This window comes from Scomber japonicus, chromosome 21 (assembly GCF_027409825.1).
Source record: "Scomber japonicus isolate fScoJap1 chromosome 21, fScoJap1.pri, whole genome shotgun sequence".
NCBI lineage: Eukaryota > Metazoa > Chordata > Actinopteri > Scombriformes > Scombridae > Scomber > Scomber japonicus.
This window is the reverse complement of record NC_070598.1, coordinates 20,900,520-20,915,685: the sequence shown is the minus strand read 5'-3', so window position 1 is coordinate 20,915,685 and position 15,166 is coordinate 20,900,520. Positions and strand designations below refer to the sequence as shown.

General features: G+C 42.8%; 1 protein-coding gene across 4 annotated transcripts in view; it reads left to right on the top strand.

Moving 5' to 3' along the window:
- mpp7a (MAGUK p55 scaffold protein 7a) overlaps positions 1 to 15,166 on the top strand; it is a 134,413-nt gene that overhangs the window by 74,245 nt on the left and 45,002 nt on the right. For all 4 annotated transcript variants that reach the window (XM_053342657.1, XM_053342658.1, XM_053342659.1 and 1 more), the window contains exon 6: positions 286 to 417. In XM_053342657.1, coding sequence (XP_053198632.1) covers positions 286 to 417 — 132 coding nt within the window. The remainder of the gene's footprint in view (positions 1 to 285; positions 418 to 15,166) is intronic.

Sequence of the window (15,166 nt, the reverse complement as noted above, 5' to 3'; positions counted from 1 at the left end):
GGGCCCTAATGACAATTAACGCATGTAGCTACAAGTACTGGCTTGAATGCTTTCAAATCCATCACCCAGCATTTCAAGGAGACACCCCAATTCATAACCATCCTCCCTGCAGTCTCTGCCTTTTCTCTATCCTGCTTAAAGAAAGAACGATAGAGTGAACTCTTAATAGCATGTATATTTTTTAGCTAATTAGACTAAGGTAAGGTTAAGGCCTTTTCGGTTTGACTGATAACCCTTGCCTATTGTTTCTTTCCTCCCTTCCCTCTATCCCTCTCCTTCCTCTAGAGCCTTCTGTCGGTCCACGACACAGTTGCCCAGAAGAGTTACGACCCTGAACTACCTCCACTGCCCGAAGACATCGACGACGATGAGGATTCAGTGAAGATCATACGACTGGTTAAAAACAAGGAGCCTCTCGTAAGTCCTAATATTAACAAATTATGTATTTGATTCATTTGTACATAGTGGTTTTCAGAAGCTCCCAGAAGATTGCAAGATGTGTTTTTGGAAGTGAAGAAAAAGAGCTTCTTTTTTATTTATGGCTAACATCTTTATGTTAGGAAAATCCTGTTATCTAGGCTTTGTTCACTAAGCCCTGTATTTCTCAATCCTTTTTATATTAAATCAGTATCCGCACCACAAGTCAGGCCAATACCATACATGCTTTCGAGGTACTCGCCTGTGGGAATCCAACCCACAACCTTGAAGTTGTAAGCACACCAAAACCGACCACAATTACCCTGCTCTTGGCCACGGGTATTTTCAGCCAGTCTAGGCTCGGTGTCTGCGAGCGTCTTCCTTTTCTATGCTGGTCAGTGTTGCTCTCTCATTGTAACATGCTTCCCATGTCCGTGCTCTTCAGACATTGTCCCAGACGTTAACAACCACTCGTCCGTCTCAACCTCGGGCCCCAACTGTACAGCAGCGACGTCTTGGCCGCCCTTTTCATTTTCACTCCACCCCTCGACATCCTGGATGTCTGTCTGCATTGTCCGATAACTGCCATTCCTTGCATTCCCCTGGCTGTGTCCGCTAGTCTGGCACATTTAGGAATAGGCCTCTGCAACCCAACCAAACCTAATTGGTGCTGGTTTCTTTTTCTTTTTTTTCCTTGCATGATTATCTCTGTTGTGACTGTTGTGATCGCTTGATTCTCATGACTGACCTCAGTGTTCTGCGACACATAAACACTCTACTACTCAAGTCCTCGATGGCCTGTCAGAGACCTCCATCTGTCATCGTAGCACTTTGTTGTGTGCCGAGGTCCCGCCTCTCTTTGATCCATGCCGGACATGTCCTGGCCCTGGCCGCCTCTATTTTCACTTTGTGGTTTTCACCCTGACCACCATCTTGGCTCCAGGCCGGCGCACTCCTCTCACCACACCCTGGGGAAAGCAGAACACACCTAAGCCATTTTTGGGTTCCTGCCTGTTGCATATTCCGTAGAGCTGCTGAACGTAATAATGTGGCTTGGAGGAATTTCGCTTTCTCCCTCATAACACACATTGTCGTGGGCGCTTCCTGCTTCGGCCTCTCTTGAGTCTGATGTTGGATAACATTCCCCAAAACCATAATGTGATTTACACCCGCCCAAGTCAGCTTAATCATCTAGCTGGTGTTATTCCATTACGTGACTTTATTCTTTTTTTATCTAAGTGATTTGGCTCCTGAGAACACCTGAAACACACATTTATGATGTGTGTTATTGCACAATATTGAAGGTGCTAATTATGTAGAATATATTTTTGTAGTGCTCAAGTGGCTCAGTTGTAGTTTATAGGCGAAGGGTACAAACTGGTCATTGTGTGTTTCAAAGTGACTATATCTAAATAGAGAAGTTGCTGTTTCTCCACTGTTCTCTTATGGGTGTACACTAGGTCAGGTTTATTTAAAAAAGAAAGAAAGAAAGAAAGAAAAATAAAAAACTATTCTAATTTAGAGGAAGTATGATTTATTGTTTTTCTAAAAGTACAATGTGTGATCAGTATACCCGCAATATTTTTGCACTGGCAGCCCTTTGAAAGCTGTTTCTACCACTTAATTACGTATATTCACTCCCCACATTGCTTTGATGCTCAAAATGCTACAAATTTAGAGTTGTAGCTGGGAAACAAGTCATGATAACTTCCAAAAATAACATTTAATTCGTCAAAGTAATAGCAACAGTGACTGATCTGTCTATCCCACAGCAGTGGTGACTGGTTACAGAAGAAAATCAACATTTTTTGTGAGAAATCTATACAGTAACATCTTACATGTAGGAGTAATTGGAAGCTCATTTCAACTCATTGCTGAGAAGCGGTTTCACCCCTGTAAGTCTTAGCTGTCCTCTCACTGTCCAAAGGACTGACAGGACACAACCTCTGCCCATAATCTCCTGTGGCTATAATTTTAGGCTTGACCGTGGTGTGGACAACAGTAGGATGCCACTGTGGGGCAGACAGCTTCATGTTTTTTTTCTTTTTATGTGTGTGCAGTGGTAAAACAATGAATACTAAAGGACTATATGTGCATTGGTGCTTTATTTGTACGGCAGCCGACAGCACAAAGAGATGAGCAACTTCAGTCAGCACAGATGTTAGTGCAAGAGTCTCCTAGGAGCCTAGTTCTTGGAACTGTACTTCCCTCACATCACTGACTCCATGCCTACATCTTCTATCTTCTCATTTATGTTCACACACACCTTTAGGTCAGAGCCTATTCCCTGTTAGATGACACTGAAAAATATAGTATATAATACATCAGTCTATAGTATATAGTCCGCCAAGAGAGTAAGATCTGAATTTATCAAATAGTTCCTGTGGGGATTAACTTTCAGGAAAAAGTAGGACTTCTACAACAGCCACTATATACATGTACTACTGTGTAGCTAAAGGTTTTTTCACAGTCTGTAAGTCAAGTCTGAAAATAATTTACGGTGGGTAATTTGTCATTTTTACTCACAGTAACCTTTCACACCAAGTCAGCACCATTTTTCTTCGAGTTAGACTGCAGCACAAAGAAGTGAAACTTGTGAGCATATCTCTGTGTCATGTGAATGTGGGCCAGGAACTCCACAACAACTTCACATAGCTCTCTCTTTTTTTTTTTTACCTAACCTCTCTTTTTTGAGCTTACTCCACAATCTTAAGCCTCCACCTCTGCAAACGGGGGTTAGGGTTAAGAGAAGGTTAAGAGATCAATAATGTGCACACCCACTGGCACGCTATTCAGGTTGTCGATAACCCTCTGCCATTCTGTTCTGTGCCCACTTTCCTGCTTCTAATACAACTCTTTTGACACAGTTATTGTTTGTTTTGCACACACTATTGTACATGATTAGCAATAAAATATTAATATAGACCTTTTCTCTTGGTTATTATGAGTTTTTAACACAAGAACAACGTTGAAATATCAGAAAAATAAGACAGTTCCTTACGTTAATTTGGATGGATGTGCTGACATGGTATTGACATATGACAAAATGTTGTACTTAGCATGAAATGGCCTTAATAGTCCTTACTAAGCGCTCATGTTACTCGTCATTTGTAAAGGTGAAGCTGCCCTGTGTTTTGTGACCCTCTAATTTGACAGTAAATGTTACCGTTCTGCATTTACCCATCTACCTCTAACCCTTAGACATGGCAGCGATTGTCATCCTATATGTCTTTAAGTGGAAACTGACCCTAATGAACAGTTCAGTCGTACATTAAGGCAACAGCCAGCAGGTCAGATCCTCATGGTGAAGTCACAGCCATTCCACTAACCAATAAAAAACCCTCTAATTGAGCAGGATCCTCATTCACCGCCGCACCAAATTGATTTGGATGTGGCCTTTAACTCGCAATTTCATATAATCAGCCTGAAATTCTCAAACTTGACATCATAACAACAGGGCTGTACATATCTAATTTCCTTTTCGTCTCTCCTTACTTTGCTTTCTTTTATTTTCTTCCTCGTTTTTTCTCTCTCTCTCTCTCTCTCTCTCTCTCTCTCTCTCTCTTCCACCATCTGCCTTTGTCTCGATCTATAGTTCTTTGCTGGGCTGCAGTTAGCACGCAGGACCCCTTTCTTTATGACTCATCCATTAAGTTAATTGTGATTAGTTGTGTGGATTGTATTCAGTAGCTCTGATTTATTACTATCATTTCTCAGAGCGTGACTTCATGCCACATTTCAGTGAAACTATCTTCCAGTTCAGCCTTCCTTCTCTTCTTCTTCTTCTTCTTCTTCTTCTTCTACTTCTTCTACTTCTTCTTCTTCTTCTTCTTCTACTTCTTCTTCTTCTTCTTCCCTATTTCTGTGTTATACTCCCTGCTCTCCCGCTGCTCTCCCAAACCGGCTGATTTATTAGCTCGAGTGCCGGGACAATGATATAATTGGGTTTGGAGAGCGGCACAAACATGTGCGCGCATACAGAAACATTAGCTCGGCCATGTCTCTTTATTAAAAGAATGTGTTATTTTGGATAAGGTTTCAGAACAGTTTTGGTGGGGGTCTAAATTTGAGTGTTGCGTCAGAGCTGAGTATGTGGCGGGTGTTGCTGATATACTGGTGCAGTTTGCCTCTGGTGATAAAGGGCTCGAGTGCAGACTGACTAATAGGAGAACTGTAGACAAAAGCTGGAAGAAGCCAGAATGCACTGGTATTACACAATTCAAGTCATCCAGCCAAAAAAAAAGACCAAGGAGCTTGAAGGATCTAGAGAGGAATAAAACATGCACTGCAAAAGTCCACCTTAAAAAAGCATGCAGTGTTTAAACTTTTGTTGTTAATTAACTCTGAAATAAGCCATTTCTTTTAATTAAGTGTCATTTCCTTGCCATTGCTGTACTCTCACTCCATATTTTAACTGTTTTAATGATAATTGTAAGAATTACAGGCTGAAGCACTTGCTAATTGACATTTATTTGCACTGCGAGCGCCACAGCGTCACCCAGAAGAAATTCCCACACACACACACATACACACAGAATACGTTAAGTAGCAAAAGATGACTTTGAACGCCCACAGGCGGCGGGCACACCGCAGCTGCTCAGGGTGACCATTGGTATGATGTGAGAACATTAGAGCATGACGAGCACGCTGTGGCCGGCTCTGTTCCTCTCATTTGGATGTTCTCGGAGCCCTGTGACGCAGATGTAAATAGCAGACTTGGAGATGCTCGCTGCGTTGTGCCCTGCTGTTTTCGCGTTCGTTTTATACATCACTTGTCGGCTCTCTCAATGGCACTCGGTCGGTGCCTGTTCTCATCACTGCCGGAATGCCGTTCATTCATTTCTCCCACTCAGTTCATCTTGAAATGTTTTCCTGCTAGCACACCATCTTTTCTTTTTCTCAGTGTCTCGCTTGCTCCCACTCTCTAATTCAATTCTTTCGTCTGGTTTTGCTATCAGCTCCACTTTCTGTTGTCATTCGTATTTATTTAAGTTTTTGCTAACACATTTTATTTGCTTTTATGAGATTACCACTTATATATAATGCATGTCACTGTCTTAGAAGCAATGAGTTACACCTTCTCCTTTCTCTTCCAAGCCTTAATGGACACCTGTTGTTCAGAGTTATAGATTATGCCACATTTCTGTTATGCATTTGCAAAAAATGATCCTTACCAATACAAAATTGACACTCCATCCATTCCTTTCTCCCTCGATTCTTCCTCCCCCAGGTTGTTAGGCATCATTAGCAGCCGTAAAACCCCTGCTGCCAGGAATGTGACAGGATCAATGTCAGGCTCTATCACTCTCCTTCCTCTTCTACTTCCCTTTTCCTCCCTGCTCTGTGTTGTTGCATACGGAGGATTGGTTTTCCCATTATGACCGGGTGTCATTGGGTGCAACCGAATGGAAACTGTAGACTGCAGGGTCTGTGCCATCCACTTGGCAGTGCCAACCTACATAGCATCCTGCCTGGCACCAGTTAGCACCAATCAATACAGCTATACCACTACTGGGCCCGGCCACCCAGCCGCCCCAGCCACTGGATACCAATGAATCAGCTGGACTTCTCATTATAGACCCACAAATAGCATCGGTTCAACTCCAGAACTATAGTACTCGTTGCACATACAGATGTAGATGACATGTCCAACATTATTATTGTAAAAGCTCCAAGCACATGATTGATGCCGGTGGATTTTCTTTACTTAATAAGGGAGTTGATCATTGCAACGAGACAGGAAAGTCTTGCGATCGATTCGGTTTGTGACGAACTTAGTTTTCCATGAATGGCAGTCGGTGGAATGAGCTATTGGCAATTTGACATGCCATGCTTTTCTCATCTGCGGCAGGCGGGCCTCTACTCCTCTCTGACACAATTAGGACAGTCGGATTGTGGCTGCACTGATTCCACTTGTCTGGAAGGCTTCACAAACACATTCATTCAGTGTTGCAGACAGTGTCCTTCTCAATCGAATCTAAATACCATCCACATCATTACGTATTTAAACTGTGCCGGTGTGAATGTATACAAAGACAGTTTTACACAATGAATAAACCCCAACGTGGCTTAAAACCTTGGAGAGAGTTTCTTTATCAAAGGACGAGACTGGATAGATCTATGTGGGTTTTTTTTAAAAGTGACTTTTCTATTGTCTGTTTACATCAGAAAGTGGAAAGCAAGGGGAAAGTAATGACATTGGCTGGGAATTAATGGAGCAGCTAATGAGATTAGAGCAGACAGCACACATGTTAGTGTTTTACAGATAGGCCCATGTGCTTTAAAAGCAATATATCTTTCACTTGATGGATTAGGCCGCAGTGTCTTGGGAGCACTGCAAAGGAAGATGGAGCACTATACTCGAAAACATGAGGACAAGTGGAGAGCACTGCTGGTGTGTGTGTGTGTGTGGGTGTGTGGGAGTGTGGGAGTGTGGGTGCCCATCTATATGTGTGGAATGTGTGTACATGAAAGGGCCTTAGTTCCCTTTATGTGTTTTTTTTTAAATACACTGTTATTTGTTATATACTGTAAATGCAGGGGATTGATATCTGGACCAGAAGGGATAAATTAAGAGTTTGCTGTGATGTGCATTTAATGTTTACTTTGCACAGCACAGAAATATGAGAATAAGTCACCATTCTAGCATTTTTAAAAATTGTTTTTCACACAAGACCACAAGTATTTGTCAATAATGTATATGAATATTAGCCCACTTGCCTGTGTATGCTGTATTCTGTCAATGTAATTGATAGAAATATGTTTTTTTTTTAAGTTTAGGTTTACTGTATATATTGGATTGTGTTGAAACCTTTAAGCAGAAAGATGATTTTGACTACTGCACTTCTTACAGCCATCAGATACCTGCTGAAAGGATGATGTAATTTATATGCCTTTTATAGGATTATTTGATTTGAAACCCAGAGTAAAATACCTTCTATTAAAAAAAAAAGTAGCAAGTAGACAGGGTTAGTGGTTTAGACACATATTGTATACTTGCAAAATAGCTTTTTTGATTCCAGCCTGGGACCTTTGTGGTGTGTCATACCTCTGTCTGTCCCCATTTTTTATGTCTATAGCTCTACTGTCATCACCTAATAAAAGCAAAATGCCAAAACTTGTAACATATTAACATATTCAACATACTGTATTCAAAATTGATTTATCGTTTCTATAATTATCAAGTGTATGACAGGTATATAAATGTAAGATTTAATGTATTAATTTTGTGTGTGTGTGTGGTGGTGGTGGGGGGGGGGGGGTGTAATTGAGAAGCAGTTTCTGTATAAATAACTTGAGAATGTGTGCTTTTGGCTAATCCTATAATAGCACACTTTATAGATTAATGTGTGTCATCACATTCATGCAAGCATCATTTAAAAAATCCATTATTGCGTAAAGCAGACCTGGGAAAGCCTCTGTGTTTGGTCGTATGTGTGCTTGTACTACACTCAGTCCAAAGGCTATTACACCACCCTTGCAGCCTGTTGAGTTGTGAATGTGAAAACATGCACGGCTTCCAAAGCCACATCTGAGGCATTTCCCAGATCCTAATCTCACGGCCCTCTTAAATAAAACGTCTTCCTCCCATCATGTGTAATCATAAACGTAGACACACATCCCGGCGCTCCTGCTCTTTTCCGCTTGCCATTCCGAGAGCCAGAGGGCTCGGCGGCTGAATGCGGGCATTGTTGCCCAACAAGCCGGGTGCTCCTTAGCGGCCCCACTTCCACCCCGCTTTGGAAATGAGAAGTGACATGTGAAAGTGCTGTTTTCTTTACTATGGATAAGGGCAGGGAAAACACTAAACAATCCCAGAGCAGAGATGGACCTCTCTCCATGACACAACTGTCTCTTTGTATGCACTCATGCAGCTCATGCAGGGCTCTCAGACAAGACGCACATACAGTACATAATGACTAAATATCTGGCACTGTCCAGCTTCTAGCAAAGAGATGGCGATTCCGCTCAGTCTACATGGTGATTCATAAGGACAGTATGGAAGCAAATAGAAGCACTTGGTGATTCACACAGTTTCACACAACCAAATTCACCGGCACCTGTCTGAAGTACTGAGGTGGGCTGCTAAGTGTGTTTTCATAGCAACTGGGTAATGACTTGCTCTAACATTAAGGTTTAAAGAGGGGGTGGAGGAAGACAAATGAAGGTAAGCCGTCCCGTCACAAGGCCCTCTGCATTACATTACCTGGCAGCTTCTCCTGGAATCCATCCTGCTCGCCATAATTATCATAATAATGACCCGCAATTTTCCTTTTTCTCAGTATACTTGTTAATTACGACCGGGAGGTCAAGACCAGGGTTAAGGAAATAAAAAGGGAAACCAGAGCCCGGTTTAGTGCAAGAGGCAGACTAGGAATGAAAGAGGTAGGTTGGGGGTGAGGAGCTTTTATTAGTTGCAATCACAAGTGATTTAATAAAACAGGTGGAAAGGCATGCAACAGGTCACCCAGAGGGAATTGGTCTGCAGTGGCGACTCTGTTGCATCAGCTAGAAAAATCATTTGACATAAAACCTTGAGCACCTTTCATTGCTCACCGGCTTCTTTCTTCTTTCTCCCTCTTTGTGACAGTAATGCAGGTTTTCATCAGTGCTCCTTTATTCCTTAATGCTTTACAGCACTGTATTAATCTTTATAGGTGACCATAACAGTAAATGAATTTTCTGATCATGACCGAATACAGTAATATAACATGATTTTAGCATTTCTGAGCAGGACTGGAGTCTGTAGTATTTGAGGAAGTATGTAAGAACTCATAAATATCCTCAGAGTGGTCATGTGTGTTATGTGTGGGGGGCACTATGCCATCTCAGTGAGGTAAGACGAAGTGACACACTCCAACACCAGATATGATTGGAGGTAATTGTATTTTAATGTCCAGGAGGCCCATTCCCACTTTGTATTTGGTTTTTCCATGGTCAACATCTGGTGTGAAGAACGCCAGCATGTGTTTCCACTACACTTGTATTTATACCTCTAAACATAGCAGTCAACACAGCAGTCGGCAGGAGTTTATTGTCGCCGTTACACTTTTGCTGTTAAGTGACATCATGTCAAAACACGTCGGCCTCTTTGCCCGAGCCGCTCGCGTTTGTTTTCCCTTGTCGCTCTCAATTTGGAAGGAGAAATAATGTTTGTCAAATGCCACGGCGCTCGGTTCGGTTCACGGGGCGATGTTTTGAGTGGTCGTTACGGGCCGAGGGCCGTTGGTTTGAAATGGAGCCCCGTGCTTGTTTTCCCTGGCGGGTTAGGAATCGTGGAGTGGCTATGGTTGTGGCCACGGTTGAGGTAAGAAGATCCTACGATCCTTCTGTTCCACTGTGGTACTTTCTAGACAGGCCACACATAGCTCGCCCTAGACCCCGAGACGTGTGATGAGCCAGGCCAAGACAACTGGCCAGCCCTCTCGTCATCTGTACAACCGGAGTACAAGCCAGCTTCCATCATGTCATCCAGCCATCCATCCAGTCCATCAGCCAGAGGGCACTCTAATTGCCCTGTAAAGATTTAGCTTGCCAGACATTCATTTGGTCTAATCCCAGCCAAGCTAACCTAACGAGACATTCAGCTTGTCTTACTCATCTTATCTGCTGTAGATTCATGGCACTACTGTACACTGACAGTTCCCTGGACAATATTGCTTCTATTCCATTCCTTCTAATAAACACACACTCTCAAACATGATCAGATCCAAATTTCAATCCCTATTGGATTTTTTTTTGTCTGCACTGTATGAGGTGTGAGCCATTTGTCATCACATACTTAATGTGGCTGCCATGTCAGCATGTGCGCTCCAGTGCAAACGCTGGGAGGGGTGATGGCTTGATATGGACAAGTGTCGCTCCAGTTCTCCTCATCACAGCGAAGACTAAGCCGTTGTGTTCAAGCCAGCCCAACAATAACAGTCAGAGGCATTTATGTGTTAGAAATGGAGGAATAGAGCTGGGAGCAGCAGCTGCATATGGAGCTGATCACGTTAGGAGTGGAGGCTTTGGATCGCCTTACTGATGACTAATTGACCACAGCTAGAAGGCCCTCCTCAGTCCAAGATGACCCCCCTCTCGTCTCTATTTTTGACTGTGGATTTCTGGGCATTTCTCTTTCTACCCTCCAACATTTAATTTCTGGAGAAACTTGCTCTTTAGAGTCTATTTTTATGCTCATCTAGAGGGCAAACTGCACCAATGGTTGACAACAGGAAGGGAGAATCAGTCTCTAACAACATTTAAAAAAAAGTGTTTTCACCATCTTGTGCGCACACCATGCTATCTTTTTCCATGCAAATAGCAGAGTTGAGCCACTTGATGGTTAAGTGGCGCCTTGTCTCTAATTGCTAACATAGCGTAGCCCATTCATCAGGCTTAGTGACTGTCCAGCATCAATCATCCAGTCTTTTGAGGTTTCTCTTGGGCATGTTTGGCCTGACTTCAGGTAGAAGCCCACGGCAGCACTCTCACAGAAACGCACACACAGACACGCTTGCATGCACACAAAAACACACCTACACATGCTGTCACTCATGCGTGCATGTGCTTTGACATACGTAGACATTCCCCTTCTGACTTCCTGTACTGTTTCCATGCACAAGGAATAGCCCGAAATGGCTTCCATGTGCCAACAGGCGTTGAAGGCTCGGTGTGAAACTAGCCATCAGTTCTTGCTAGTGTTTAGCTGCAACACCAGGAAGCCCATCTTGGTGCTCAAGAGTCTTTACCTGCCTTGTTTCTTCCATGTGTATGCCGCCACATGCACATCTTGCAGCTTATTTAGGTTCTTGCCTGACTGTTTATGTATTTGTTTAACAGAGCAGGGACTTCTCATTAGTAGCCATGCATGGCTGGATGCTGATGATAGCACCCACAGGGTATCGAGGCACAGGGGAAGTTGATGCTGAGTTCAGGAGGTTGGATTTGCCCCCCTCGTTCCAGCTGCCTCTCAGTGGTTCCAAGGCATTCGTCAGGCCTCCAGGAGAGGCTGATGTACCCCTGGGGGATTGAGAGAATGAAGGCTGACTGTAGCTTGTAATGAGGTGAAGGGGGAAGTTTCGTGCACTCGGACATAATCAAGGATCGGGAAAAATTGGGGTTGTACAGAGCTTGGGAATGGTGAGAGAAAAACAGGAATATGTGAGGGGAATTTAATTGTACTAACAGTTTGTGATCAGTTTGGGTAATCGGTTCCCCCGCTTCCCTGCTACATTTTGCCATCTTGCCATTTGCTATCTGCTGTGGGCCGGAGAGCCTTCCCTGATGTGAACTGCAACCCTGAAAGTTATTGGATTGTCCCAAAGGATACAAAAATATGTGTGTTGTTATGAAGTACAGCACCAGCCAAAAGTTTGGACACACTCTCTCATTTAAGAGATTGGGAAGGTTTGTCCACACCTTTGACTGGTAGTGTATGTTATAATATTTCTTCTTATAACAAGGTTGAATGGGTTGAAATCTTTTTCCTAGTCTGTTGTACAGTTTTACACTTTTTGTTTCTAGCATTGGAAAACTGTGTGTGATAGCCAGGAAATTTTAACTTGTTAGAGATAAAACTGTAATTTAGTCTACGTAATGTGATGGTTAAAGACTTCAAAATGAGTTACAGGAAAGGTATCCCTTTCAGATTGTTTGCAGCTCTCAGTCCCTCTCCCAGTATTAAATTCTTACATTCTCTCTTTATCTCTCATCATGTCCTTTTTTATTTATATTTCCTTTTTATTCATTCACTCATTAAGTCATTCACTCACACCCACACTTATTGTCAACCCCATCCCCTGCTCGTTCACCCACTATCCGCCTCCTTCAACTCCCTGTTCAGTCAGCTTCTCGTTCCTGACTCCTCTGGTCTTTCACTTACCCTCTTGGCTGGCTAGATCGTGTTGCCACCGGAGCGTTTTGGCTTCTCTCAGCTTTTCTTATCAGACAGAGCTCATTTGGCTACCGTACCAGTTCTGAGTTCAGACTGGGGCTTGCCAGATTATGAAGGGAGGTTCCTCCTCCCTTTTATAAATCCTCAACTCCCTCGCTGCTTGCTTGGCTGGCCTACGTGGTCCCCTCACGTTGAAGGGCAGTGGGTCAGATGAAAATCGCAAGTATAAAGGCTTTTAAATGACAGCAGGCTATAAAATGACTGCAGCTTCAAATAGCTCCTAGTAGAGAGTCAGTGAGATGTAAAAAGAAAATGAGTTGGTAAATGTGTCCACTGATACCAAATTTGTTTCTCTACTGGTGTAAAAACAAATAAAGTATGGTGGTTTGAATGGGGATAAAATGGTCTACTCACTGCCCAGAGAATTGGGTTCATGACCCTAACTGTTAGTTTTTGCTTGCTAAATGTGCAGCTCTATAATCACCATTGCCACTTGCAATAAAACTTGTAAAAGTGGTGTTTCTGAATGGCATCAGGGTTTCAACATGTGATTTAAGCCATATGTTTCAAAAGTCTGAGACCACTTGTCAAGATACTTATATTTTGCATTTATTTCAAATACAATGTTAATTGTATCATTACAAATGATAATATCAGCTTAAGTTTGAGTGGAAAGTTGAATCTTGAAAAAATGTAAATGAATTTTCAGAATATCTTAGTATTTGGTATTTCTTTTACTCTAATGACAACATGCATTCGAGCTGGCATGGACTCCACAAGTTTTTGCAAAACCTGATGACCCCTGTTACAACCCTGCAGGTGTCTTGGGATAAAGGATTCAACACAACACTGATGTGATTGGGCCAACACTGCCATTCATTGTTAAGTGTACCAGCAGTGAAAATTACAAGCTTATTGCAAAATGGTTAAACACAAAACAATTAACAGAAATGGAGCCTAGCATTGAACACCTCAAATATCAGAGGCAAGCAACAAAGGAAGATTGCTGCAGGTGGCATCAAATCAATGAAACTAACAGATGCAAACATACGCTTCCTAAGCCAAGAGATCCCCACTGACTCACTATTGCTGAAAACAACTGAAATACTAGCCTGCCTGGCTGCACTGCTCTTACCTGCTGAAATAAAAACACACGGTAGCAACCACCCCCAGGGCCTAGTGTTCAGTAGACAGTCAGACCTCTACGTGTTGTGCCAAAGTAATAAATGTGAATATTACAAACATGGGGAAACCTACTATCGAGATCCCAAAACCACTAAACAAGTGCTTCAAACGCGTAAACATGGCCTACCAAATTACACACACCAAAAACACAAGTTAGGTGCAGCGTTAACTATCACACAGGTTAACATTACAATAGAGAGACACAGCGCTGGACTACTCAGTCTAAATCAGAGCCACTCCTGGCTTGTGCACAAAATGACTATATCCTTTTGGGTGATGTTCCAGGCAGGCTGTTGAGTTGTTGCTGTAACCAGTGACAAAAACAGGAGGACCAATTGAAGCTGGTACAAACACATGCGGTCAGTCCAGAGGCGTTGACCAGAGGGAAATCCCTCCAGAGGGGATGGATAACGTGTTGACAGCCATGATTAATACAGGAGACTACCACAGCAAAACATAATCATTTATTATTTTATTATTGTAACTTTAGTCTAGCCATGATTTGACTTTGAGGAAGGCCCTCTTTGCTTTTTGCTTTGAATTTTTTCTTCTTGCCCCTTTACTGAGACCTGATGCCATGTTTCCCTCTGTCATAGTGCTACTTAATAAGCAACGATCTGCTGGAAACCATATATATCTAGTCTCTGACGAGTAAATCAGATCCACCATCCAGAGTGTCATCCGAACACATCCTTTAGTGGAAGTGGTAAAACTCAATTCAAATTTTCCTGACCTAGAAATAGTGCAGAATCTTAGATATTTCCTCCCCATGTTACATGTCAAAACTTTCCAGGATTATTTCCATTTTTACATGGAAATATTTGAGATTTTCAATTTGGTATCAGACATTTGGACCCGACTGTTTTCATCATATGAGAGCAGAATCCATAGATAGCCACAGACATGCGGTGTTGAGTAACTCTGTTGAGTTTGTGCAGACAGCCTATTGTCGTTACAGAGTCTGAGTCCAAGGCTGCCTCTGCTGTTTAGTTAGCCTTTAGACTGCCACCAGCCACCAAAGACCCCATGGGACGCAATAAAAACATCCATCATACTACTGGCCATCAGCCAGTTCGCAAAAGAAGGATAGACAGAAAGAAAAAGAAGTAGAAACAAAAAGTTAATGACCACATGTCTGAATACTCCTGTGAGATTTCCTGCAGACTTCCCATCTCACCCTGTTGTCTGTCACAGTCCGTCTCTTTCCCTGTAGAGCGCTATTCTTTCAGACACATGCACAAAAAGGCCTCTCTGTCTGTCTGGGGGCCATTGCATCACAGACAGCTGCTTTAAGTCACACTCAGGGGTTATATGTAACCCTGATACCAGGTCTGACAGTGCCTTCCCCTCTTGCTGACCTGCTCCACTGATTTCTCTCCTACTGCAACCTCTCAAGTTTCTTTAATTAGCCCAATTATTCTATTAGGCCTGCTACTCTCTGCAGACCTTACCACTGTCTTATACTGATGTCTTTCCCTGTTTTCATCTCCACACCTACCCCAAAAGGCCTTGAGGAAACCATTATCTAGGAGGAAAACCATTAGGTGTGAATAGGTTGTGAAAACAACCAAGATGACATGCTAATGGCATTGCCGAAGTGGCACAAAACAGAGTCTCCTTTTGGTCTTTGAAGAGCAGGGGTTTTTGATATCTCCTCCTGCACTCCCCATTAATGGAGGCAGCCTC